The sequence below is a fragment of the Mytilus californianus genome, unplaced genomic scaffold (assembly GCF_021869535.1).
Source record: "Mytilus californianus isolate M0D057914Y unplaced genomic scaffold, xbMytCali1.0.p SCAF_1, whole genome shotgun sequence".
Classification (NCBI taxonomy): Eukaryota; Metazoa; Mollusca; class Bivalvia; order Mytilida; family Mytilidae; genus Mytilus; species Mytilus californianus.
In genome coordinates this window covers 86,906,598-86,932,854 of record NW_026262581.1, presented here as the reverse complement: position 1 = coordinate 86,932,854, position 26,257 = coordinate 86,906,598, and the positions used below count along the sequence as shown (strand labels likewise).

General features: G+C 32.1%; 1 protein-coding gene across 1 annotated transcript; it reads left to right on the top strand.

Annotated features, from left to right (window-relative positions):
* The first annotated feature begins 8 nt into the window (after nt 1-8).
* On the top strand, nt 9-25,842 carry LOC127709184 (ribonuclease H1-like). The gene is made up of 8 exons (XM_052214577.1): nt 9-150; nt 5,460-5,596; nt 9,096-9,374; nt 11,697-11,808; nt 13,153-13,211; nt 13,957-14,037; nt 18,427-18,551; nt 20,283-25,842. Exons 1-8 carry the CDS (start codon nt 23-25, stop codon nt 20,367-20,369), a joined length of 1,008 nt encoding a protein of 335 aa, XP_052070537.1. The 5' UTR covers nt 9-22; the 3' UTR covers nt 20,370-25,842.
* The last annotated feature ends 415 nt before the right edge of the window (nt 25,843-26,257 follow it).

The window sequence follows — 26,257 nt, the reverse complement described above, 5'->3', positions numbered from 1 at the left end:
CGGAAGAGGAAGTGAAAAACATATGCTGGCGCAAAATTTTGTATTTGTAAGTCGACTGCAACTTGTGATAGTTCGACAAGTCATAGAAGGCTTTGTAATGCCGTTTTATGCTGTTAGAACTGGCAGAAATCCAGGAATATATAAAGACTGGTATAGATGTGTTGCTCTTTATTTTTTAGACGTGCCAACCCTTTTTAGGGCAATACTAAACTACATAGTAACCCTAACAGTAAACACTAAAACAGGTTAGGGAAGATCCTCATAAAAGGGTACTATCCGCATTTATGGGTATTATACCCCAAATCGGGTAACAAAAAAAATTATTTACGGTGATGAAAAATCAAATTTTTTATTGCATCATGATAGCTGTCATCCATAGCGACATTTTCCCCTTAAGTCAAGACCATAGTTCAAAATTATGAGAACTGAATACAAAGATAAAAATCTTGAGAATAGATCAGTCAAAACGTTTGTTATGTAAACAAGCAATCTTGTGTAATAAACCTCCAATACACAACTATCATGGCCACTCAAGTAAATAGGCTATTGCACTGTTGGGATTTAGATGATTACAGGTAGCAATAAACAGTTAGGAAAAAATATTAAAATTTTCCCTCATAAATTTTACCATCCCCTTTTCATTGCCTTCTTGCAATATTAAGCTTACTGTTTGTGTCATATATGTGCATATGTATGTAATCAGAATCTTCCATAGATTTCAAATCTAGTATATAAAATGGTAAAATATAATTTCTTTTTGGTGTATCCATGGCAACAATCTGCATTTTTTTGTTATAAAATATAACAAAAAGGGGGGAAAAGATGTCACATATTTCCTCAAAATTTGACCAAAAGTCGAATTTCAATCGCTTCAAGTAATACCTTTTCTGAAACTGTTTACATATATCTTTCAATAAATCCAATGAAAATTATATGTCTTTCATTTCATTTTTTTGTAAAATTGCGTCAAAAACTTCGTGTAGAAAAAAAGTGTTTGTAAACATTACATTAATTTCTGGACCGATGACCGGTCTAGCTATGAAAATACGGAGAGTCAAACAGAAAATAGCCCATAAAACATGTAAAAAATAATCTTGATGTTCTTATAAACCACCTTTGAAGGCTAAATTAGTACTCAGCTGTCTAAAAATGAATTTTATTACACAATAACTTTCATATTTGAAAAATCCACCGGGGCCAAAATGCGAAACCAAACTCCTAACTGTGTATTGCTACCTTAATAGTAAATATTTTTTTCCAATTCTCCCTTTTAACTAATTTTCTGTGTTCTGCTAGCTAAAAGGAGTAAAATGGCCTTTTATTTTTGAAAATTGGTTGAGTAATGAATATTTTACGAAGGTTAGCAGTTGACACTGAAACGCGACAAAAACTGATTTAAAGAAAGGTGCCAAGTCAAAGAGTAAAATCTTGTTTCTACCTCAATTTTTGGCAAAATCTTAATAACTATACCTCTTTTGTCAGTTTTTTAATGTTGAAAATCTTTATAAGACCTCTGATGATGCAAAATTGTACAAAATTTAACAATTTCAAGCATGAAAATGTTAATCTTTATGTTTAATGTATACCAAAGACTTGATTAAAGTACTTGGTAATGGGGAATCAATTTATTACAGCTGAATCAACTATACATTTAATATATGTCAAAATGTAACATGAAATCTTGATAAAAATAATAATTTGATATATTCGCAAGAAAAAATACAAAACATTCAATACTTAGGCTACTACATACTGCGCAATCCTCCAGACGCAAGGGTTAAGCAAATAGAGTACAATTATAAGCCTTGTCCCAAAATGTCTAATTTTGGTTGCTAAGGACTGTAAACAATAAAATTGACATGTATTGTCATTCTTAAACACTTAATCCCTTCAGAAGTTGATTTAGAATCTAAATATCAATAGTTTTGTGGTATGAAAAGTCTTAAATTATACAATTCTGAGCTTGGTAAGTATGCCATAAGGTAGCAATAAACAGTTAGGAAAAAATATTAAAATTTTCCCTCATAAATTTTACCATCCCCTTTTCATTGCCTTCTTGCAATATTAAGCTTACTGTTTGTGTCATATATGTGCATATGTATGTAATCAGAATCTTCCATAGATTTCAAATCTAGTATATAAAATGGTAAAATATAATTTCTTTTTGGTGTATCCATGGCAACAATCTGCATTTTTTTGTTATAAAATATAACAAAAAGGGGGGAAAAGATGTCACATATTTCCTCAAAATTTGACCAAAAGTCGAATTTCAATCGCTTCAAGTAATACCTTTTCTGAAACTGTTTACATATATCTTTCAATAAATCCAATGAAAATTATATGTCTTTCATTTCATTTTTTTGTAAAATTGCGTCAAAAACTTCGTGTAGAAAAAAAGTGTTTGTAAACATTACATTAATTTCTGGACCGATGACCGGTCTAGCTATGAAAATACGGAGAGTCAAACAGAAAATAGCCCATAAAACATGTAAAAAATAATCTTGATGTTCTTATAAACCACCTTTGAAGGCTAAATTAGTACTCAGCTGTCTAAAAATGAATTTTATTACACAATAACTTTCATATTTGAAAAATCCACCGGGGGCAAAATGCGAAACCAAACTCCTAACTGTGTATTGCTACCACAGCTAAAACACAAGTTATTATATTGTAACCATGGTAAGGGATTCGTCCTCATTGTTTGGCAGTTTGTGTCCCCTCCCCCTTTCACCTTTTCATCAACAGTTCGACCTCCGTGTAACAGCATTGGATACTAATAAATTGTCAGATATGTTTCTTTTTATTGATATAAGTTATCAGACTTAGATATTTGGTACTTAATCACATTTTTTTATAGGCAGTAACTTGAGTAAAGATAAAAACGTTAGGTCCCATCTGAAACTGAGTCGCTTTTGCATTTAATTTTTGTGTAGTGTATATACGGGATTTCCATATTCTTAACCTACCTTTACATATTTGTTGATGATTGTATTATGTTGTTATCTCGGCTGCGACAAAAGTCGCAGTATGCGAGACATAGGTATTACTATCCAGTAGCAGTGTAAACTAAGTGTATAAAGTTTTATATTTCAGAAGGTAGTTAAGGTCAAAGTGATTCTTATATTATTCACTTGAAATACCAAAAGTATAGTAATTATTATTATTAATTTCCAACGATACATATTACGAATTTGAATCTCCACAAAAGTACAGTAAAATCAGGCGTCGTAACTTGTACATTTGAAAAGTCGACAGATTATATAATTGTAGAGATTTCTATAATTACTTGTGATTTAGATAGTTTATTTAAATACATGTGTATATAGTACTTGACCAGAGTTACTCACTAGCTTGCATACTATTAAAATGTGATTCATTGTTTGTTGATCTCATGTAAAAAGATATAGTTTGACTTAATTGAAATTGTCTGGATTACATATATCTATAATACTTCATTAAATCATCAACTTTATACGAATTGATTTTTTTTGTCTACTGAAACAACGCATCTTTAATTATATTACTTGGAATAACTAACACTACGGGGGTTGATTTGACCCAAGGGAGCAGTCATTGGAAGAGTATCTACATGTATTGCAGATTATAAGTTTGTTTGAGGGGTTGTATAGTTTTGCTAGTGGGTCTTAGTTTCACTTCAGGGTAACAAAAACACAATAGCGACACAGAGTGAAAACGTTACAATATCAATAAAATTAATTAGTTTAAAAGGTAAACACATTCCCACATCATTAATGATAAACATACCTGCCAACCAACCGTAAATAGTCTGTATGAGGTGAAATTCCATCGTAAAAACAGCGATGTGAAAGCTTAAACAAAACCGCTGAATCATAAAACTACTACAATAAATTAAGAACAAATGTGGTTCTAAGCACGAGATTCATTAATTGAACCATTACGATTACTAAATCGTAACAATATAGAGAGGACTGGAAACAACAAAAATTATCATATAATGAAAGCAGTTTTTGACCTTGAACAACAATTTTACCCATTTAGGGTTAGTGATCTGGCGGCAGTGTAAACAAACTTCGTAAAATCTTAATATTTCAGAAGGTAGAAGACCTGGATCCTTCATACTTTGTATATAGATACCTTATGTTATGAAGTTTTCTTCTTTTATATATGTCCATTGTATTTGACCTCATTTTCAGGGATCTGTGACTACTTGAATAAAAAGTTTAGTATTCTTAATTTCTCTCTTATTATGAGTAATAGGGTAACTATTTTTGGTATGTGCATACCTTGCAAGGTCCTCATGCCTGTCAGACAGTTTTCACTTGACCTCAACCTCATTTCATGGATCAGTGAACAAGGTTAATTTTTCCTGGTCAAGTCCATATCTCAGATACTATAAGCAATAGGTCTACTATATTTGGCGTATGGAATGATTGTAAGGTGTACATGTCCAACTGGCAGGTGTCATCTGAGTTTGACCTCATTTTCATGGTTCAGTGGTTAAAGTTAAGTTTTTGTGTTTTAGTCTCTGTTTCTAATACTGTATGCAATAGGTCAACTATATTTGGTTTATGAAAATATTTTAGGATGTACATGTCAGTCTGGCATGTTTTGTTGGACCTTGACCTCATTTTTACGGTTCATTGCTCAATGTTATGCTTTTGTTTTTTGGTCTGTTTTTCTAATACTATAAGCAATAGGTCAACTATATTTGGTGTATGGAATGATTGTATTTAAAGGTGTACATTGTATATGTCTGCCTGGCAATTATCATCTGACCTTGACCTCATTTTCATGGTTCATTGGTCAATCTTAAGTTTTCCTGGTTAAGTTTGTTTCTTAGATACTATATGCAATAGGTCAACTATATGTAAAGCATGTAATGATTGTAAGGTGTACATGTCTGTCTGGCAGCTGAGTTCATCTGACCTTAACCTAATTTTCATGGTTCATTGGTCAATCTTAAGTTTTCCTGGTTAAGTTTGTTTCTTAGATACTATGTGCAATAGGTAAACTACATTTAAAGCATATTTGGTGTATGGAATGATTACAAGGTGTACATGTATTTCCAGTTTGATTTATCTGATCTTGACCTCATTTTCTAGGATCATGTTAAGTTTATGTGATGGCTAGCAATATACAATCTACAAATAAGTCAATGTGACCAAATTGTTAATTTACTCCTTATAGGAGTCATTACACTCTTTGCTCATATTTTTAGATTTTTTTGAAAATTAATTATTACATTAGATAGAAAACATTAGAAATTATCAGCTATAAAAGATCTACAAATAAGCAAACATAACTCAATGCTATAAAGGTCAAAAATAAATATGAAAATGCTGCATTTTAAAATTTTTTGACTAATTCAGGCTTTTTGGAGCCTCCTAGTTTATAATTTTTTTAGGAAGAAATTATATTACCTGTTAAATATACTGCAAATGATCTTGTTAATGTTCTGGAATAATTTGTGTTAATAGGGACTCCTGTAAGTCACAAGTAGACAAGTTTCCACAAGCACGCTACAAAAAATTCAATACTCAAAAAGAAGCAGAGGACTTTGTTAAAGGAAGTGGAGGACCATTACGCAACTCATATGCAAACACCTACAATAATGGTATGGTTATAGATTTAATTGGATATATTAAATAAATTTTTAATTAATATCAGAAGGTGACTTGTCATGTAAGATTCTTTCCCTGTACCACAATCTCCTTGGTCTGTGTTCCAAAGTTTTTGGGAGTTTTATTTCTGTACTATAAATTTTTCTTCTTTGCTTTAACTACTTATTGTTACAGGAATTTATAATATTAGATGAAAACATGTTTAAGGGCACATTAGCAAGGGCAGATAATAATGCATCCAAATTTAACGCGTTGTTTTCATAATGTTGCTAATGATAAGCAATTGCGGAAAAATCACTAACGTCATCAAATCGGTTACGTGTATTTGAAAGTATTTGAAAATGAACATGTAGTACATTTAAGCACGCGAAATCTACAGCAAGGCATAAATTTCTAAGCAAATGAAGTCTGTTTAGTTTTCTATCATCAATAAATTCCTATATGACAGTAGTTCGTATTGCGTTTTGATGTACTGCAGGAAAAGCTGTACGACGATGTTGCATTAAGAATACACTGCCACCTTATTTAGCGCCAAAAAAGGGAAATGGGATCTCCAGCATTAAAAAAATAGGATTCTTTTTCTAGCTAAAAATAAGCACATGGACCCCATTTATTTCTTTTGCAGTCAACTATGTTCTTCTTCAAAAATTTTTATATTGAAATTGTAAGAAAAAATCAACGATAGAATTTTTTCAACATGCATTTGTCAAATGTTTGTATTAGCGAGAAAATTGTCTACAGCATTTTATTACCGATAATTTCAAAAAAAATGTTACGCTTTAAACCTTAATTTTAGAAACTTCCTGAAAGGCTGGTAAATTAAGGAACACTTTGCAAAAAAACGGATGAAAATATCTCTTTGCGTTTTAAAGTTGTGTTATTTTTTCAGGAAAAGTATTGAAAAATTAAATTTTGAGTTTTTACATGAAACATGCAATTTTCAACCTGAAATATCTCGAAAGTAATTCATGATGATATATTTGTCTTTGCATATTTCAAATTTTACATATTAAAATTGACTTTGTGTCAAAATCTTAAAGAAAAATCAACGAGGGATCTTTTATGTATTGTATGCCCTTAAGTGTTGAAAGGAATTCTTTGGATGAAAATATGTTTTAGTGTTAAAAGGGATTCTTTGAAAGAAAATATGTTTTAGTGTTAAAAGGGATTCTTTGAAAGAAAAAAAATGTTTAAGGGGTTGAAAGGGATTCTCTAAATGAAAGCATGTTTTGGTACCATTAAAACGTTTAATCCCACTGCAAATGTTTGCACCTGTCCTAAGTCAGGAATCTGATTACAGTAGTTGTAGTCTGTTTATGTAGTTCATACGTGTTTCTCGTTTCTCCTTTTTATATAGATTAGACCGTTGGTTTTTCCGTTTGAATGGTTTTACACTAGTAATTTTTTTTGGGCCCTTTATAGCTTGCTGTTCAGTGTGAGCCAATGCTCCGTGTTGAAGGCCGTACCTTGACCTATAATGGTTTACTTTTATAAATTGTAACTTGGATGGAGAGTTGTCTCATTGGCACTCATACCACATCTTCCTATATCTATATTCAGTGTTAAAAGGGATTCTTTGAAAGAAAATATGTTTTAGTGCTAATAGGGATTCATTGGATGAAAACATGTTTTAGTGTTTAAAGGGATTTGTTTGATGAAAACAGTATGTTTTAGTTTCTAAAGTATGATTTAGTTTTCAGTTTGTGAGTTAAAATCCCAGATTTTACACCAATAACCTCTAGAATAAATTTGTGTTTAATCCTATAAAAAAAACATGTATTACTGCAAATAAACCAGTTCGGTCTGTTATGTGAAATATTATTTAGAAAACAAGAATAAGTAAATTGTACATTCAGTTTTTGTTGAGCCTGCTACTTCTGTCTCAGAAAACTCGACATAGGGATAGTGATGAGGCAAAGGCAGCGTTAACTAACTACTTAAAAGGTTTATATTTCAGAAGGTAGAAGACCTGGATGCTTCATACTTTGTATATAGATGCCTTATGATATGAAGTTTCTGTCTGACATATGTCCATTGTCCTTGACCTCATTTTCATGGTTCAGTGACTACTTGAAAAAAAAGTTAAGATTTTTTGTAATGTTAATTTCTCTCTTATTATGAGTAACAGGATAACTTTATTTGGTATGTGCATACCTTGCAAGGTCCTCATGCCTGTCAGACAGTTTTCACTTGACCTCGACCTCATTTCATGGATCAGTGAACAAGGTTAAGTTGTTGTGGTCAAGTCCATATCTCAGATACTATAACCAATAGGTCAACTATATTTGGTGTATGTATTGGTTGTAAGGTGTACATGTCCAACTGGCAGGTGTCATCTGACCTTGACCTCATTTTTATGATTCAGTGGTAAAAGTTAAGTTTTTGTGTTTTGGTCTGTTTTTGTAATACTGTTTGCAATAGGTCAACTATATTTGGTGTATGGATATATTTTATGATGTACATGTCAGTCTGGCAGGTTTTATTTGACCTTGACCTCATTTTCACGGTTCATTGCTCAATGTTAAGTTTTTGTGTTTTGGTCGTTTTTTCTAATACATGTACTGTATGCAATAGGTCAACTATATTTGGTTTATGGAAATATTTTACGATATACATGTCAGTATGGCAGGTTTTATTTGACATTGACCTCATTTTCATGGTTCATTGCTCAATGTTAAGTTTTTGTGTTTTGGTCTGCTTTTCTAATACATGTACTGTATGCAATAGGTCAACTATATTTGGTTTATGGAAATATTTTACGATGTACATGTCAGTATTGCAGGTTTTATTTGACATTGACCTCATTTTCATGGTTCATTGCTCAATGTTAAGTTTTTGTGTTTTGATCTGTTTCTCTTAAACTTTAAGCAAAAGGTCAACTATATTTGGTGTATGGAATGATTGTAAGGTGTATCTGACCTTCACCTCATTTAAAGGTTCATTGGTCAATGTTCAGTTTTCCTGGTTAACTGTGTTTCTTACATACTGTAAGCAATAGGTAAACTATATTTGATGCATGAAATGATTTTAAGGTGTACATGTCTATCGACAGGATTCATCTGACCTTGACCTCATTTTCATGGTTCATTGGTCAATATAAAATACCCATGGTTTGGTCTGTTTCTTTTATACGATAAGCAATAGGTCATCTATATTTTCGGTGTATGGAATGATTGTATTAAAGGTGTACATGTATATCCGGCTTGGTTTATCTGACATTGACTTCATTTTCTTGGATCATAAATGTTAATGTGATACTTGTAGTAAAACTATATATTTAGAGCTATCAAAATAAAGTCAATGGTCAGTATAGCTGTTATTATGTATATATATGCCGACTCTAAATAAAATTTACTTACTTACTTACTTACTTAGCAGGCAAGACATTTCAGCATGTGCACTCTTGTTATTTTAATTGCAAAAAAAGTTTTTGAACTTACATGTATAAATCTACTTACAGAGTAAAATAATTGATGCTTTCTTTCATTGAAGGATCATCCTCCAAGCCAGCTAACCAAAAACCTACAAGTAATTATAATGCACCATCCACATCTCACAAACAAAGTCTCAAGGAACAAGTTACTCATTTGTCTGCTGTTGTTCATCAGTTATCAGAAGAGATAGAATCTTATGAGAAAACTCATGTACTGTCAAAAAGATCTCATACACCTAGTGCAACACATCCTGGAGGATCAAGGTCATACTCAACACATTCATCATCTCAATATGGCAGCTTTCCCAAACGATTCAAACATGACAACTCAGATGGAGGTAATTAGTATACAAGGATAGAAATTTAAACCAAAAATTCACTAAGCCATGGGAAGTGTTTTTCCAGATAAAAAAAAGTGATGATATCATTCTTCATTCTCATATGCCTTTGTGTCCTCTTTGTTCTGAATTTTTTTTTCTGCATCATTTGCCTTAGACACATGTTCAATGGTAATAAACTGTCACATTTTTTAACTAGAAAAATGGTTTGAAAAATATGATTTGATGATATTAGGAAACTTGTGAAAGGAAACAGACATGAAAAATAAATCTGTAAATTGAAATATTGCAAGAAATTATCAATGGGGTATTGAGAAAAGAGAGACAGAAGATACCAAAGCAATATCCAAACTCATTAGTCGAAAACAAACTGACAGTGCCATGGCAATAAAATGAAAAACAACCAAAAGACAAACAACAGTCTATTTTTGGTTGATTCATAAATTTAACTTCCTTGCAAGATAGGGGAGATGATTCAAATTTTTTGTTTGATAAAGGAATGAGCTGTAAATTATAAAAAAATAAATGGAGAATGTGTCTAAGGGAAACAGATGATGTCCCCACTTGCATATAAAGTTATAAAGGGACATAACTAGAGAACTGTAAAAGTGACGCCACCCAAATTCCACTTTGATTTGTGTTTTATGGAAATAAGTATTGTATATAAGTTTCTTAACATTTGGTTGAGGCAAACTAAAGTTAGAGAACAGAAACGAAAAATTCAGCAATTTTTCCTTATGTAAGGAGGCAAAACTCCAGAATGGTAGAAGTGACGCCACCCTAATTTGAACTTGATCTGTGTTTTGTGGTAATAAGCATTTTGTATAAATTTCATAACATTTGGTTGAGGCAAACTAAAGTTAGAGAACTGAAAAGAAAAATTCAGTAATTTTTATACGACCGCAAAAAAATTTTGCAGTCGTATATTGGTATCACGTTGTCGTCGTCGTTGTCGAGGACAGTTGGTTTCCGGACAATAACTTTAGTATAATTAAATAGAAATCTATGAAATTTAAACACAAGGTTTATAATCACAAAAGGAAGGTTGGGATTGATTTTTGGGGGTTATGGTCCTAACAGTTTAGGAATTAGGGGCCAAAAAGGGGCCCAAATAAGCATTTTTCTAGTTTCCAGACAATAACTTGTGGAACGGTGTATGGATCTCTCTGAAATTATACCACAAGTTTCCGTACCACAAAGGGATGGTTAGGATTTGATTTGGAGGTTATGGCTCAAACCATTTAGGAATTAGGGGCAAAAAAGGGGGAAAAACAAGGGTGTCTTGGTTAATGGACAATAACTTTAGTACAAAACATAATTTAAAGCAGTGTAAGGGAGGTAATTCAAATACATCATTTGAATTACCTCCCTTACACTGCTTTTAAATTATGTTTAAAGAAATGGTTAATGGACAATTACTTAACACACAACACAACGTTTTGATTATCTCCCTTACACTGCTTTTAAATTATGTTTAAAGAAATGCATATTTATAAAGGAAGACCGGTACAAATATCTGCAAATGTTGCATCTTATTTTTTTTACAAAAAAATCCATATGAAAGATTTGACACCATATTTTAAATTCTATTATAAAATAGATTAAGTTAGCACTATGGTAAATATAAATAGGTAATTATGGTTGCAAACTCCATTGGAAATTTGAATTGAGATTATGACCATATCTTGAGGGAAAGAATTTTTTGGGGGAAAAGGGGGGGGGGGGGGGGGGTTAAAAAGAAATTGTGGGGGGTCAATTTTTGTCATTTCAGATTTCAGAAATAAAAAAGAAAAATTCTTCAAATATTTTTTTTTTGCCCAAAAAAAGGGGGGGGGGGAGTGGTGGTTAATACGCAACAGCATAGTGTTTTGCACAAGAGCAAAAAAATTGAATATAAATTCAAATCATACAACCAATTCTAAGTTCTTTGACTACAGTTATTCTGTGTAAGAAACCTTTTATGTGTCAAATATTTAATTACAATCTAAATTCAGCCATGGCTAAAAAAGAAAAACACCAAATGATTCAAAATACACATTGGTTCAGTTGAAAAAAAAATCTCTTGGAAGATTTATTTACAGTAAATACTGTTACTAAATGACTGAAACATCCCTCTGAATATTGACTATAGATAATATATGACAGGGTTGTTCAGCTATTGCCTCTAGTCCTAAGTAATTACTCTGTAGCTTAAAAGGGATGTACTTTACTGTACTCCGATTAGGGTTATTTGGAGAATATACCTTGTGCGAGACTCTAAGCAAGAAAGAGTAAAATAGAAACTATGTTCTTTTTAAACTCTGATATTTTTTATGCCTATAGGTTCCAATTCTGATGAAGCTGTAACAGTATATACAGATGGAGGATGTTTTGGGAATGGCAGAAAAGGGGCCACTGCTGGCATTGGTGTCTACTGGGGAGACAACCATCCTGAGTGAGTATTTAAATTTTTTTTATGCTTTCTATAATTCTTAATTCAGGATTTAAAGTAAGAGGTAATTATACCACCTACAAACAAATTTTTTTTTGTTTTTTTGGGGGGGGGGGGGGTACATAGGAATCACTGTCTGTCCATGTGCCTTTATCGGAATTCCTTCTTACTGACATACCTGTTTACCACTACGATTTTAGCATAGTTTGAATAGTTTCTATGATTTTTGGCACTCAAATTACGCTCTACTCCCAGATAGGTAATTTCTAAGCTTTCAAAGATGTTACAGTTAAAAAATTGGCAATATGTAATTTTGTGTCTAAAGAATGTTATCCGAAAGCAAAAGGGAGTCTTTTATGCGCTTGATAATGATTATTACAGTAAATACTGTAAATACAGTAAATACTGTAAATAATGTATATAAGTATGTCTCACAAACGCTCTGATAATCATGACTGTCAAGTTTGACACATGCCGCGATGCCGAAACAAAAGTATCATGGAGGAAACGTTGAAGGGGAAAATGAAAAAAGACAAGCAGAAGTAACTTTGTCAGCGTTTTAGGCAGGAATATGGTGAGTTTTGATAAGTGTCTGGATTAATCCTAGAAGGGAGACCAATACGTACACTGCAGGTTATTCCAAACAGACTTTTCATGTGCGCAAAATCTAGTCATTGTTGTTTTACTGATTGAACTGTTCAAAAGTTTTCAATTAGTTACATATATATTGCGATGCAAGATTACATTCATGATGTGAGGGGGTAAACAGGTTTGTAGATACTAGGCATAGTAGAACATTAAGTGAGGAGGTGCTTAAAGGAATATGATCATGGTCCATCATGTAAGATGGGAGACAATCAAATATACTGACTTAAATTTATGTCTGCCTGTCTGTGTATGTGCCTTGTCAATGCAACTCCTCCTAAATGGCAGGACAGATGTGCATTGAATTGACCAGGAATTGATTATACTTAATATTGTTGTAGAACACAACCTGTGGATGAGTAACGTGGAAATATAAAGCCAGGTTTTAACATTGTTAAAGGGGATATAACATTATTATTTACTTCAATATACTATAATAAACCATTCACTACTGTTTCAGTACAAACAGAATTTTTTATACTTGAATATTTGTCCTTGTTATTTAAGGTATATTATTTGGGTTACATATAAATATTGTTTGGATTTTATTTATTCATCTACCAATCTATCAGTAAATTCTTATTGTTTGTTATACATTTGTACAATATCTTTGACAGGATATGATGAAAATTGAAGAGTTATCATAATGCCAAAATGCCCAAGAGAGAATACTGTATTGTCAAGTTTCTTATATCATTTCAGTAATCTGAGTGAAAGGTTAGGAGGGAGACAAACAAATAACAGAGCAGAAATACATGCAAGTATATTTAAGATCATGTAGATATATTATATATTTCTTTTCCTTAAATTGCAGTCTGATGTTGATTTCCTAAAGACTGCAAAATAAAAACAGATTTTTTTTCAATATTTGAACTACTCAGTAAATTTTGTAATTTGAAGCATTGGTAGAACATATATATAGGGTTTCAATTTTGACAACAATTTTACAATTGAATGATCTAATATTTAACAAAGTTGTCATTTATTAGTTGCAAATGTGTTCCACAAGATGATTTAAAAACAGTTTCAACTAATGAAATGAAAGTGGTTGTTAGAAGATTCTGTTATATTATTACCTATTGGCACAAAAAAAATCTACTCTTCGAGCTATAGTATTATTATAACCTCAAAGCAAATCCTTGGGGTAAGAAAACATTTTACAGCAATAGAATTCCGATTCTATGCACCAACCTGATTGTAAACATTCCACAACTAGAAAAACAGTAAAGCTTCATTGTTTTTTTTTCGTGTTTTAGATTAGAAATCATAAGTTGTTTAAACATTTAATCATCATAATGGTGAAATTTTGACCAAAACGCCTTAATATATTTTTTTTAGAAGAAAAATTCATAAAAAGATCGCCTGAATATCAGCCTTATGGGTGGCCTTCATATCTTATACAAGCCACAAATAATTCTAACAGAGCAAAGTGAAAGATCTGATTTTAGTGGAATGTTTTGGTCATTAGATCTAACTATGCTGAATAACCTGTTTTGTTGCAGGCAGCAGCAAGAGCGATCAGTCAGGCTAAAGCTAGAGGAATTACAAACCTAGTCCTAAAGACAGATAGTCAGTTCTGTATAAATGGTAATGTATATGAATAGTTGTTACATATCCACTTTCAGATACCGTATGATGATAATTTAGACTACAATTACTTAACTTTGATTTTTGGTTCATCTAAGTTAGTCCCTACAATTATTTAACTTTGATAATTGGTTCATCAAAGTTAGTCCCCTACAATTACTTAACCTTGATAATTGGTTCATCAAAGTTATTCCCGTACAATTACTTAACTTTGATAATTGGTTCATCTAAGTTAGTCCCCTTCTATTATTTAACCTTGATAATTGGTTCATCGAAGTTAGTTCCCTACAATTATTTAACTTTGATAATTGGTTCATCAAAGTTAGTCCCCTACAATTTTTAACCTTGATAATTGGTTCATTGAAGTTAGTCCCCTACAATTACCTTTGATAATTGGTTCATCAAAGTTAGTCCCCTACAGTTTTTAACCTTGATAATTGGTTCATTGAAGTTAGTCCCCTACAATTGCCTTTGATAATTGGTTCATCGAAGTTAGTCCCCTACAATTATTTAACCTTGATAATTGTTTCATCGAAGTTAGTCCCCTACAATTATTTAACCTTGATAATTGGTTCATCTAAGTTAGTCCCCTACAATTATTTACCTTTGATAATTGGTTCATCGAAGTTAGTCCCCTACAATTATTTAACCTTGATAATTGGTTCATCGAAGTTAGTCCCCTACAATTATTTAACTTTGATAATTGGTTAATCTAAGTCAGTCCCCTACTATGTTGTACTTGGAGAAAGTGGTTTTTTCTTATATTTCACAGTTCATTGTATGATTTATTTTATATCAAACTAAACCTTTGTTAAAGAGTTACATCCAACTTCATATCTCAGCTACCACAGACATTATTGTTTATTCTTGAATATAGGTCAGCATCCAGACAAAAGTAGGTTTCTGTAACATACATCTCCAGCTTCTTCAACTTTGGTAAAGTTTTATGTCCAATTTCGTATGTCAGTAACTTTGCATAATAGGATTATTTAAACTAATTTATTGATGCATCCTGGAGAGAAGTTCCAAGCAGCTACCGTAGAAAGGCTTGTATAGTCCGCGGTTTTATTCTCCAAAATTGGACCTTCCAGACGGGGTGCGGACTATAGAGTACAATAAGCAAGAAATAAGAGAAAAATTTCAATTTCGCGGTCGAGGTGGTTTGTTTACGTTCCGCCATCTTTGTTATTTCTATTGTAGAGGGCGCTCTTATCATTTTTCAAACTATTAATTTTAACTCATCCATATTAATAAGTTATTTCTATTCAATATCAAATTAATACTGATAAATATAAAAACTAAACCTTTCAATACAAATTTCTCGTTTCTTTTCAATGCATTGGTTGAAATAAACTGGTATCTGCTCGATTGAAACGATACAAACATAGTGAAAAAGACAACCGTAAACCAGCTTAGAATTTGTAAACTACAAAACGAAATCGGTTATTGTTCGTTCCGTTTTGGTGTTTCATACTGACTAATATGGTTTGTATTAGCTTAAGACCCTTCAAACATTAATGTGATAGATATATTAAAGACTGTTTTACAAAAGGATGGAACTGTTTTACTTTCAAAGTCGTATTATAGTGATATCTGTTATGTACGGATTTCGACTCTCACCGGTTAATTTCTTCTTTTACACGTGCTTTTTAAACTTCCTGTTTAAACATACACAAGTTCCTAATTGTTTTTTTAAGTGAATTAAATTTATTTTAACAATCATGAAGCGTTCTAGAATCATTAACAAGCAGTTTCAGCTTCTGTTTGATGATGGAAAACAGGTTTTTCCAAGAAAATACCGCAAACGACCGCACAGGATTTGAAATTACCGGAGTTTCATTAGACCTTTTCTAACAGTTACAAAAAGTTTTTTTACCTAAAATTTCGTGGGGAGAAGGGGGTGCGGACTATGTACCACTGCGAACTATACAAGCCTTTCTACGGTACATATATTCAGTTTTATAGACATTTGTTAATTGTTACATTACAATTCATACTTACAAACTGACCCGACATTTGCAAATTCGACCTCAGAATTGACCAGCTCTCCTTGTAAATCCTTGTTCATAACTTAAAAGGAAAATAGAATTAAGGAAGACAAATTAAACTATAATCTGTATGTTCTGTCGGTTAAACCATTCCTCCTCATAATTACTCATAGTATTTATATATGGTAAATATCTAACTAGAGACTCTTAGATGTATCATAACACAACAGAAATGCCCCTAAAACTTCTGAACTTCAAATATGGAGTCTTAAATAAAGGTAGAGGTTTGGAAAATATTTTTGATGAAATACCAGAAAATGAAAATGGCAGACTCTTTAAAAACTTTTTCCATTACCAAAAGAGTAAAATAAAAATTTAATTGAGTTGTGAAAAGTTTGTATGCATTTTCACTTTCAGAGGTTGACAGGTATGCTATATATATATATAATACATTAAAAGAATAACATTAAATACTAATAAATGATATACCGTTGATTTTCCAGTAAATGATTAAGACTTGTGAATATTTTAAAGAAATTTACTACTATTTTATAATGAAAAGAAAAATATGCTGTCTGAAAACTTTAATTCAGTCAGAAATAAGTTTGTACATTTTATGACCTGATATTTTTTCCCTGAATACAGGTGACAACCTGCATTTTCACTTTCAGAGGTTGATAGGTATGCTAGCTATGTATAATATATACAGAGGATAACAGGAACCACAGCAAAAATACTGGACTGAACAACAGACCACATCAATCATTTTCACAATGTTGGGATATTCTTTAAAACTTACTGCCCATTTACATCAAAACCGTCAGAAAAATTCATATTGGAGTTATTGCCTTTAAATGATGAATTTTATCAATTTTTTGTATCACCTTGACCTTGTCGAAAAAGTGAGACAAAGGTTAGGCATGCTGTTTTTATACGCCTGTCAAATTTTTGACGGGACGTATTATGGTATACAAATGTCCGGTGTCCGTCCGTCTGTCTGTCTGTCTGTCCATCTGTCTGTCCGGCGTAAACATGTCGCACCGTAACTTGAGAATGACTTATCCAAATTTCATGAAACTTAACATATTTGTTTCTTATGATGGTCAAACGATCTGTATACTTTTGGGTGAAAATAAGATTAAAACTTTTTGAGTTATGGGACTTAGTAACTAAAACAGGTGTGTTTTTTTTTTCACATGTCGCACCGTATCTCAATTTATGATTATTGCTTAAAACTTTACACACTTCTTAGTTATATTAATCTCAAGATCTGTATACTTTTTGGTGATGATTCAAAATTTTATCTTAGAGATATTGAGTATTTTGTTAAAAAAGGGGGAGGGGTTTTTCACATGTCGCGCTGTATCTCAAAAACTGTTTATGATTATTGCTTAAAACTTTACACACTTCTTAGTTATATTAATCTTAAGATCTGTATACTTTTTGGTGATGATTCAAAATTTTATTTTTGAGTTATTGAGTATTTTGTAAAAAAAGGGGGAGGGGTTTTTCACATGTCGCGCCGTATCTCAAAAACGATTTATGATTATTGCTTAAAATTTTACACACTTCTTACTTATATTAATCTAAAGATCACTCTACTTTTTGGTTTTGATTCAAAATTTTATTTTTGAGATATTGATTTTTTTTTTTTTTTAAAAGGGGGGGGTTTTCACATGTCGCACCGTATCTCAAAAACGATTTATGATTATTGCTTAAAATTTTACACACTTTTTAGTTATATTAATCTAAAGATCTGTATACTTTTTGGTTTTGATTCAAAATTTAATTTTTGAGATATTGATTTTTTTTTTTTTAAAAAGGGGGGGTTTTCACATGTCGCGCCTTATCTCAAAAACGATTTATGATTATTGCTTAAAATTTTACACACTTCTTAGTTATATTAATCTAAAGATCTGTATACTTTTTGGTTTTGATTCAAAATTTTATTTTAGAGATATTGAGTTTTTTGTAAAAAAAAAAGGGGGTTTTCGCATGTCATGCCGTATGTCAGAAACTATTTATGCTTATTGCATAAAAATTCACACACTAGACGACGGGCGTATCATGCGCTCATGGCGCAGCTGTTTATTTGGCGGTGGCGGCCCAGCAACAATGTATTAATTTGTGATTAGGTCAGTTAAAGAGGAAATACTAGTCGTAATTCAGTGAATTAATTTATTTTCATTTTTACTGTACTGTTACAGTGTTGTATATGTTGTATCATTTTATATTTCGAGGTCATACATCAAGTTTAAGGGTTCTTTTTTGTAATACAAAAGACATTCAAATTATTTGGTGATGTAATTGCATGTTCAGTTTTGCATTTCCATTATTGTTTTAGCTGGTATGTAAAAATTATATGGATTTTACAAATAGAAATTTTTGAACTGATTTTTAGGGATAACAAATTGGATACATAAGTGGAAAAGGAATGGTTGGAAACTGAGTACAGGTCAGCCTGTTATTAATAAAGCAGATTTTGAAGAACTGGAGTCCTCACTACAAGGGATTAATGTGAAATGGGTATGCGTACTTTTGTTCTTCATAAAACACCACTTTCTGTAGTTAGGAGTAATAGTCTAGCTGAAGCTTTTCTGATTGAAGACACACACTAATCAAAGAAGCTGACTTTCTATATGATAACTTTCAAATTTTCACATGAAACCACTATCATTCATTTTGAGTTAAGATTCCAAATTGAAGTTATCATACATATTTGTGGTATCTTATCTTTTGGATACCAGGAGTCTTGTTTGTTTCATTGTGTTGTGCCATTTGGTGGCAGGGTATACAAATGATATTTGATGTATCGAGTCAGTAATATTGAACTAATTGAATATTGCTCTTCAACTACGTACTTTATTTTGCCATATTTTAACTTTTTTGTTTCTAGCCTCACTGATGAGTCTTTTGTGGACAAAAAAATTTTTTGGTATTTACGATGAGTTTTATTTTAAACAAAGAAAATATTTATACTAGAGGTGTTGTTCAGTGTGGTTAATCAATTGATTGCTTCCTGCATGCAGCATATATTTTCCAGTCTGGAAACTTATTTAAAATGATCAATATAACTTGTATAGACACCTGTCTATTATTGAAAACTGTATGTTACCCTTTAGATGTATTTGTGTTATTTTTGTCATTAGGTTGCTGTCTAATTGATTTATGCATAGATGGAATTAAAATCTTAACTCAAAGTACAAATTTTCAGTAAAAATTAGGCAAATAAGTTCTTTTCCGCTCTACTGGAACTGTCAAATTGTAAAAATGGTTAAAATACAAATACAGTCAAACCTACCTTAACGACCACCTGCTGTTAACAACCACTTTTCAAGCCCCCCATTAGATTTCCCTATATATTTTAACTGTATTAAACACAAGTTGAAGTCAGAACTTTAAAATAGTTAGCAATAAGCGATCTTTTGCTTGGTAATGGCCGTCCTGATTGTTGAACTTTGTGGTAATCAATCGTTTAAACTCGGCCGATTCTGTTGCAAGGGTAGCGGAGCTACTCAAAGAATGCCGATTGTTGACATTCTAACAATAGGCAATCCTCGAGTGAATCCGCTATAACGGAATGGACCGAGTAGACGATTGATTACCACAAAGTTCAGCACTCAGGACGGCCATTACTAAGCAAAAGATCGCATATTGCTAACTATTTTAAAGTTCTGACTTCAACTCGTGTTTAGGGTGAAATTAGTTATTCAGACATGCTATTGGCAGTTATATGATTGTGACAAAAATTGCCAAAAATGACGATGATGAAGTTGATGATTGCACAATATAGTTAGCATGGCAAGAGAAATAAACTTTTCTTGACAGTTATAAGGAACAAGCAATCAAATTATATTTTCAATTGAATAAAACGTATTTGAAAATCCTTGCATAATGAAACAATTTATATAAAATCTTGAAGAACATGTGAGGGCTCTGCACCCTGGGGTATTTTCACTGGAATTAGATTGGACATAATATAACAAGAACCCTGTCCTGTGATGTAGGAACAAATGAAAAGACAAAAAAAAGGAAAAAATTTAATTACATAATTAACAGTTCTCATAATTAGTCATAGTGGATATACATATGAGACCAATACAGTATTGTTTACTTACACTAGTACGCTCAAAAGTTATAATGAACAGAAATGCTTTGTTCTATTCAAATTTAAGAACCTGTATTAAGAGACCACTTTTGCCTTCTCCCTTGAGTGGTCTCTTAATACAGGTTTGACTGTATGTATTTTTTATTAAGGTACATGTAAGAGGACACAGAGGAGTACCTGGAAATGAGGCTGCAGATAAACTGGCAAATGAGGGTGCCCTTAAACCTGAAGTCTGATGATAGGCTGTAGTGATAAAATAGTCATTATCCAATATATCAGTCATACTTCAATGACACGTTAAAAACAGGATTTAAAGGATTGAACAGTGCCAAATGTAACAAATAGAGACTAAATGTACTCAGTAATGCTATAAAGATTTACTATTTGTTACAACCTTTTTATGAACAGGTAGATTAGCATTATTATGTGCAAATAATTTAATCCATTATTTCAGTATGGTGATATAAACTTTGCTGAGCATTTTGTTTCTTATGTTGATAACAATACATGTAACTTTTTCATTATTGTTACAACAAGTTTGTAAATTGTGTAATGTGTAAATGTGAATATGGTTGTTTGAACTTATTAGAATTTATGATTATTTCTTGAAAGTTTTTCTTCTGATGCTTAAAAAAAATGTGATAAGTAATGGTAGCATACAATATATTTTGCACTGCTAGCCATGAAATTAAATTACATATTCCAATAGTTATACATTGTAATACCATTAGTTTTTAAATAAACAGACATGGTGACACTTTTGATATTTAAAATCACCCATTTGCTATATTTGAATAAAGATGCCTTTTATATAAACTATTTCTTTACATAATAAGCATCATGCTTTTCTTAACTTTGTATGATGGTTTTGTAAAGTTTACACATTATTGTTTTTGTTGAATTGTATCCTTGTCAATGCCTTGATCCTTTGTGCCAAATTCCAGTTTTTTGGAAAATGACGCTATCAGCGGCATGTTTCCGATACCATTGACCAGAACTAACGGAAGTTGATTATGCCTCCGCCTACCGCACTCGGTTTCATATTTACTATTTTACATACTAACTGAAATCTGCTTGTATTACGCTACACTCGAACAAAGTGTTGTAGTCGGACGGGAACCAGTTTACATACTTTATATTTTATTTACCAAAAAGATATCTTGACCTGTCCATATGTTTTTTGTTATTAAATGGTATTTGGAGCTATCCCTTTGTTATATTTTTCATATTTATTCGAGCTTTCACTTTTATGCACATGTCTTACAATCGTAAACAATCGGTATGTATACATGATAAATAGATCCGTTTTGTTATGGTGTTGGACTTTTTACCCTCCAATGATCAGCAATCGCTAGACAAAATAGTTCTCCTAAATAATGTCAGCCTTTCATGCCATTTCAACTTTACAATCATTAAAAAAGTAATAATCGGAATCTTTTTGATATCCATTGGATAGAAACTGGTCTTTATCCAGATTTACGAAGATTTTAATAATCGGAAATTAGTAATACGGTTATACCCACGCGGTGCGTATGAATCTTTGTTTACAAAGTTATAGCAGCAGAGTCTGTAACTGTATCATTGTTAATTAACTACACTGTTATTGTACTTAATATGATGAAAACTGCATATGCAATATAAGATGTCAACTCGGCCAATACAGATTTTTTTTCCGTATTGGCCGAGTTCTGGTCCGGCCAAAACAGGATTTCGGGACGTCTCTAGTTTTTAGATCGTAAGTCACGATAAACTCAAACTGAAAGTAAACAGTTGTTTGTACGACGCAGTTTTTATTTACTCACAATAAACAAGCTGAAACGTTCAGTATGGCATATATTTTAGGTTAAAGACGGTCCCATTCATTTGAAAAGCATTTTGAAAGTACGATGGAATTATTTCAGGTTTGGGGAACGAGTAAATTATCACAAAGTTCATTTCTTGACGACCTCATAATTTCATCATGTCGATGGTACAAATCGATTTTTACTGTTTACTTTCGCTTCTCATGTTTTGTAAACGGTCTTTTATTTTTAAACCCGAACCAGGCATATGCATTCTGTAATTGCGCAAATCTTCGTTCTTTGGTCAATTGGCTTATGGACAAAATGATGGATAGTTGTATCAATTTCAACTCTTACATTATTTTTTTTTTTAAATATATTTGCATTACACATGCAATGGCAGTACCTTTCCAATTACTATTTATGTGTTGTGTCTAAATTAAAGTTGTAACACTTTATAGTAACTGGAAAGGGTAGAAAAATTCATCAGATGAGAAAAGGCTGAAGATACATGGAAACGGCACCAAATCATTAGATATTGCATCTTATAAAAAGAAACTGAGATTTGGATAGTTCCACTTCAAGGTAAAAATGTTTATCTCTTGTGAAATGAAATAAAAAAATATTGTAACACTGTAGTTAATTAATAAAGATACTATTACATGTATTTCTGTATTGGCCTTATTGTTGGTCCTCGGCCATCAGTTTTGGCCTTCGGCTTCGCCTCAGACCAATACACCAAGACATGGACCAATAACAAGGACAATACAGAAATACTTACGCAATAATATTATAGAATGACAGTATGGTTCAATAGCGGGAATCAGCCCCTCAACTACTTTTTACATAAATATTAACTTCTGGCTTCAACTCCTTGTTCGTCTTGTCTGGAGATCTTCTTGTAGTTCCATTTAGGCAAGCATTTTAGAGACGTATCCCGTCCATCCTCTCATGACTTGTAATTTCTGGTGATAGATTTTGCCGCTTGACGTTGTATCCTTTCAAGCTTGTTTTTTTTTTGTTACCGTGTAGGGGTCCCATACTATGGCTCCATATTAAATTGTAAGATCCATTCCTAAAGGTCTAGATCATTGTTCTAATCTGACACAAATTTCAATAACTGGAATGCTACCCAAGTTGAATATATGGTGACCTACTAGAACAGCATTATCACTATTGAAATTGTGTTTAATACCATGATTGTTCAATGTCATTAACTTAAATGGAGACAGACATTTGACCTGAAAGGTGGTGTGGGAGTGCAAAATCAAAAACTAACTGACTATGATATATGGTTAAAGAATGAATATCAATTACATGGGTCAACGTGGTCAAGGGCAGAGTTGTTATGAAATAACAATATGGCAGAGAAGTGGTTTCAAGTTTCATATAAAACGACCTGACAGACATGAAATAAAAAATCAAAGGAGTATCCCTATTTGTCTAATCTTCAAGGTGAAATAAAACTAGTAAAACAATATTATACTATTGTCTAAATCTACAGAAATATAATTTGCTTCAAGTAACAGAAATAACTAGGTCACTAGTAACTTATTATACCCCACGCAACGAGTTGCGGAGGGTATAATGTTTTTGACCCGTCAGTCCTGTTTCTTGTCATCGCAACTCCTCTCAAACCACACAACAGAATTTCACGAAACCTTTTAAGATAATAAGGACATACTATGTAGTTGTGCATATCGACGGGAAATTACGATTCAATTTTTTTTCTAGGAGTTACGCCCCTTTGAACTTATTTACTTTAATGTACTACTGCAACAGTTTGTCATCGCAACTCCTCTCAAACCACACAACAGAATTTCATGAAACCTTTTCAGATAATAAGGACATACTACGTAGATGTGCATATCGACAGGAAATTACGATTCAATTTTTTTTCCAGGGAGTTACGCACCTTTGAACTTATTTGCCCAATATACTACTGCAACTTTTTGTCATCGCAACTCCTCTCAAACCACACAACAGAATTTCATAAAACTTTTTCAGATAATAAGGACATACTACGTAGATGTGCATATCGACAGGAAATTACGATTCAATTTTTTATCCAGGAGTTACGCCCCTTTGAACTTATTTGCCCAATATACTACTGCAACCTTTTGTCATCGCAACTCCTCTCAAACCACACAACAGAATTTCATGAAACTGTGTAGATAATAAGGACGTACTATGTAGATGTGCATATTGACAGGAAATTATGATTCAATTTTTTTTTCTTACACTTATTTTATTTCTCCAATGACAATGTGGGGACGTGGGTAATGTGAGCGCGCTCACTAAGGTTCTTTCATTTAATGAGTATGTGGGGTATAAGAGCTTGATAACAACAGGCTCTTAATTCATAATCATTTGGTTTGAAAAGGATACTAGTAGTCTATATTCTTGATTTAGAAAAATGTAATTGCAAGACAAAAATCACATTACTTAGAATACTTTAGATCATTCAGGTAGTCTTGACCTATTTATTTATAGAAAAAAAAACAGCCAGTAGTCATTGGATACTGTAGATCATTCAGGTAGTCTTGACCTATACATTTGTACTAAAAAAACAGCCAGTTGTCATCTTCACATAACACACACATATACGAATATCAATTATATGCTTATGAGACATGTTGGAATGTTAAACTAATTACGGTATGTGAAAATCAAGACTTGCATAAAAAATATCACAATATTAGAGACAGTGGCGTCATTTTTCCTCAGAGCTTTCAGCTCTTTGATTTTAGTTTGGAACTTTGTTGAAAAATTTATGAATTCTTTGGGAAAAGGACATTTTTATGTCTGTTTTTTTAATGATAGTTAATTGTCTTTTCCACAATTTTTTATTGAACTTTTGCATATTTAAATTAAACACAACATAATTCTCTTTGAAGTGTCATTCCAGGATAAAGTCCAGGATAAAGTGTATGTTCAAAAGGAGTCTTAACAGCTTTTGAATAAAGGAATTTTATAGATGTTTTATATTAATACAGCTTTATAAAACGTTTTTATTTTCAATTTCTATGCTCCGTAAGTTGCCATTTTGTCTGAACGTCTAAAACAAACGTTTTTCATTCGATAACTTAAGTTCACTTTGAAGTGGGCCTAAGTACTATACATGTATTACTAAATGAAGGTCACATTTAGTTTTCACTGTTCTTGTGATTACCTTTCCAAGTTTAGGCCCCATGATTGTCTCAAAAAGGTAAATATGGTTTCTTATTGATAATTTAAGTTGACTTTGGTGTAAGTCCTGATAACATCACAACACAAAGTCCTGATAACATCACAACACAAAGTCCTGATAACATCACAACACAACTACTGATCAGGAAAACATTTCAGGTTCTTATTTCACTATTGCTTCAAATACTTTTCATGAGTTATGCCTTTTGCTTTTTATGCCCCACCTAGGGGCATTATGTTTTTCGGTCTGTGCGTCCATTTGTTCGTCCGTCCGTCTGTCCCGCTTCAGGTTAAAGTTTTTGGTCAAGGTAGTTTTTGATGAAGTTGAAGTCCAATCAACTTGAAACTTAGTACACATGTTTCCTATGAAATGATCTTTCTAATTTTAATGCTAAATTAGAGTTTTTACCCCAATTTCACAGTCCACTGAACATAGAAAATAATAGTGCCTGCTTCAGGTTAAAGTTTTGGTCAAGGTAGTTTTTGATGAAGTTGAAGTCCAATCAACTTGAAACTTAGTACACATGTTCTCTATGATATGATCATTCTAATTTTAATGCTAAATTAGAGTTTTTACCTCAATTTCACGGTCCACTGAACATAGAAAATGATAGTGTGATTGGGGCATCCTTGTACTGTGGGCACACCTGTAAGATTTACATATATGTTTGAAATGTTGGTTGTAACTGATTTTTATTTCAGATGATTTGTTTCAAATAAAATTGGTATATTTTGCTGATATGATTTATTTGTTTGCTGTAAATCTTCACATCATGATGCTGATTACAGTAGGTCTAAAATTCTACACATTTTATTAGAACTTTATTTTATATAGAAATAACTTAAAAAGAGTTTGACATTAGCAGCAATTCTAATATGACAACCTATATATCGTCAACCAGTATAATCACCGTATATCTTGCAAATGCATCAATACATGAAATTGGCTGTTCCGTGTTTCGCCCTCCTTATTTATATGACCCTGCGAAAGTGAGACAAAGCTATCCTAGATTTCTGAGTCTGCGACAGCGTCAACATCTAGGTTCAGTCTGTTGTTAAAGTTTTTTTAGACATCAACAAATTTGTCAAACCTACATGGCATTTTATGAAATTTGGACAGAAGCTTGTTTATGACCAAAATACAGTATCCAGAG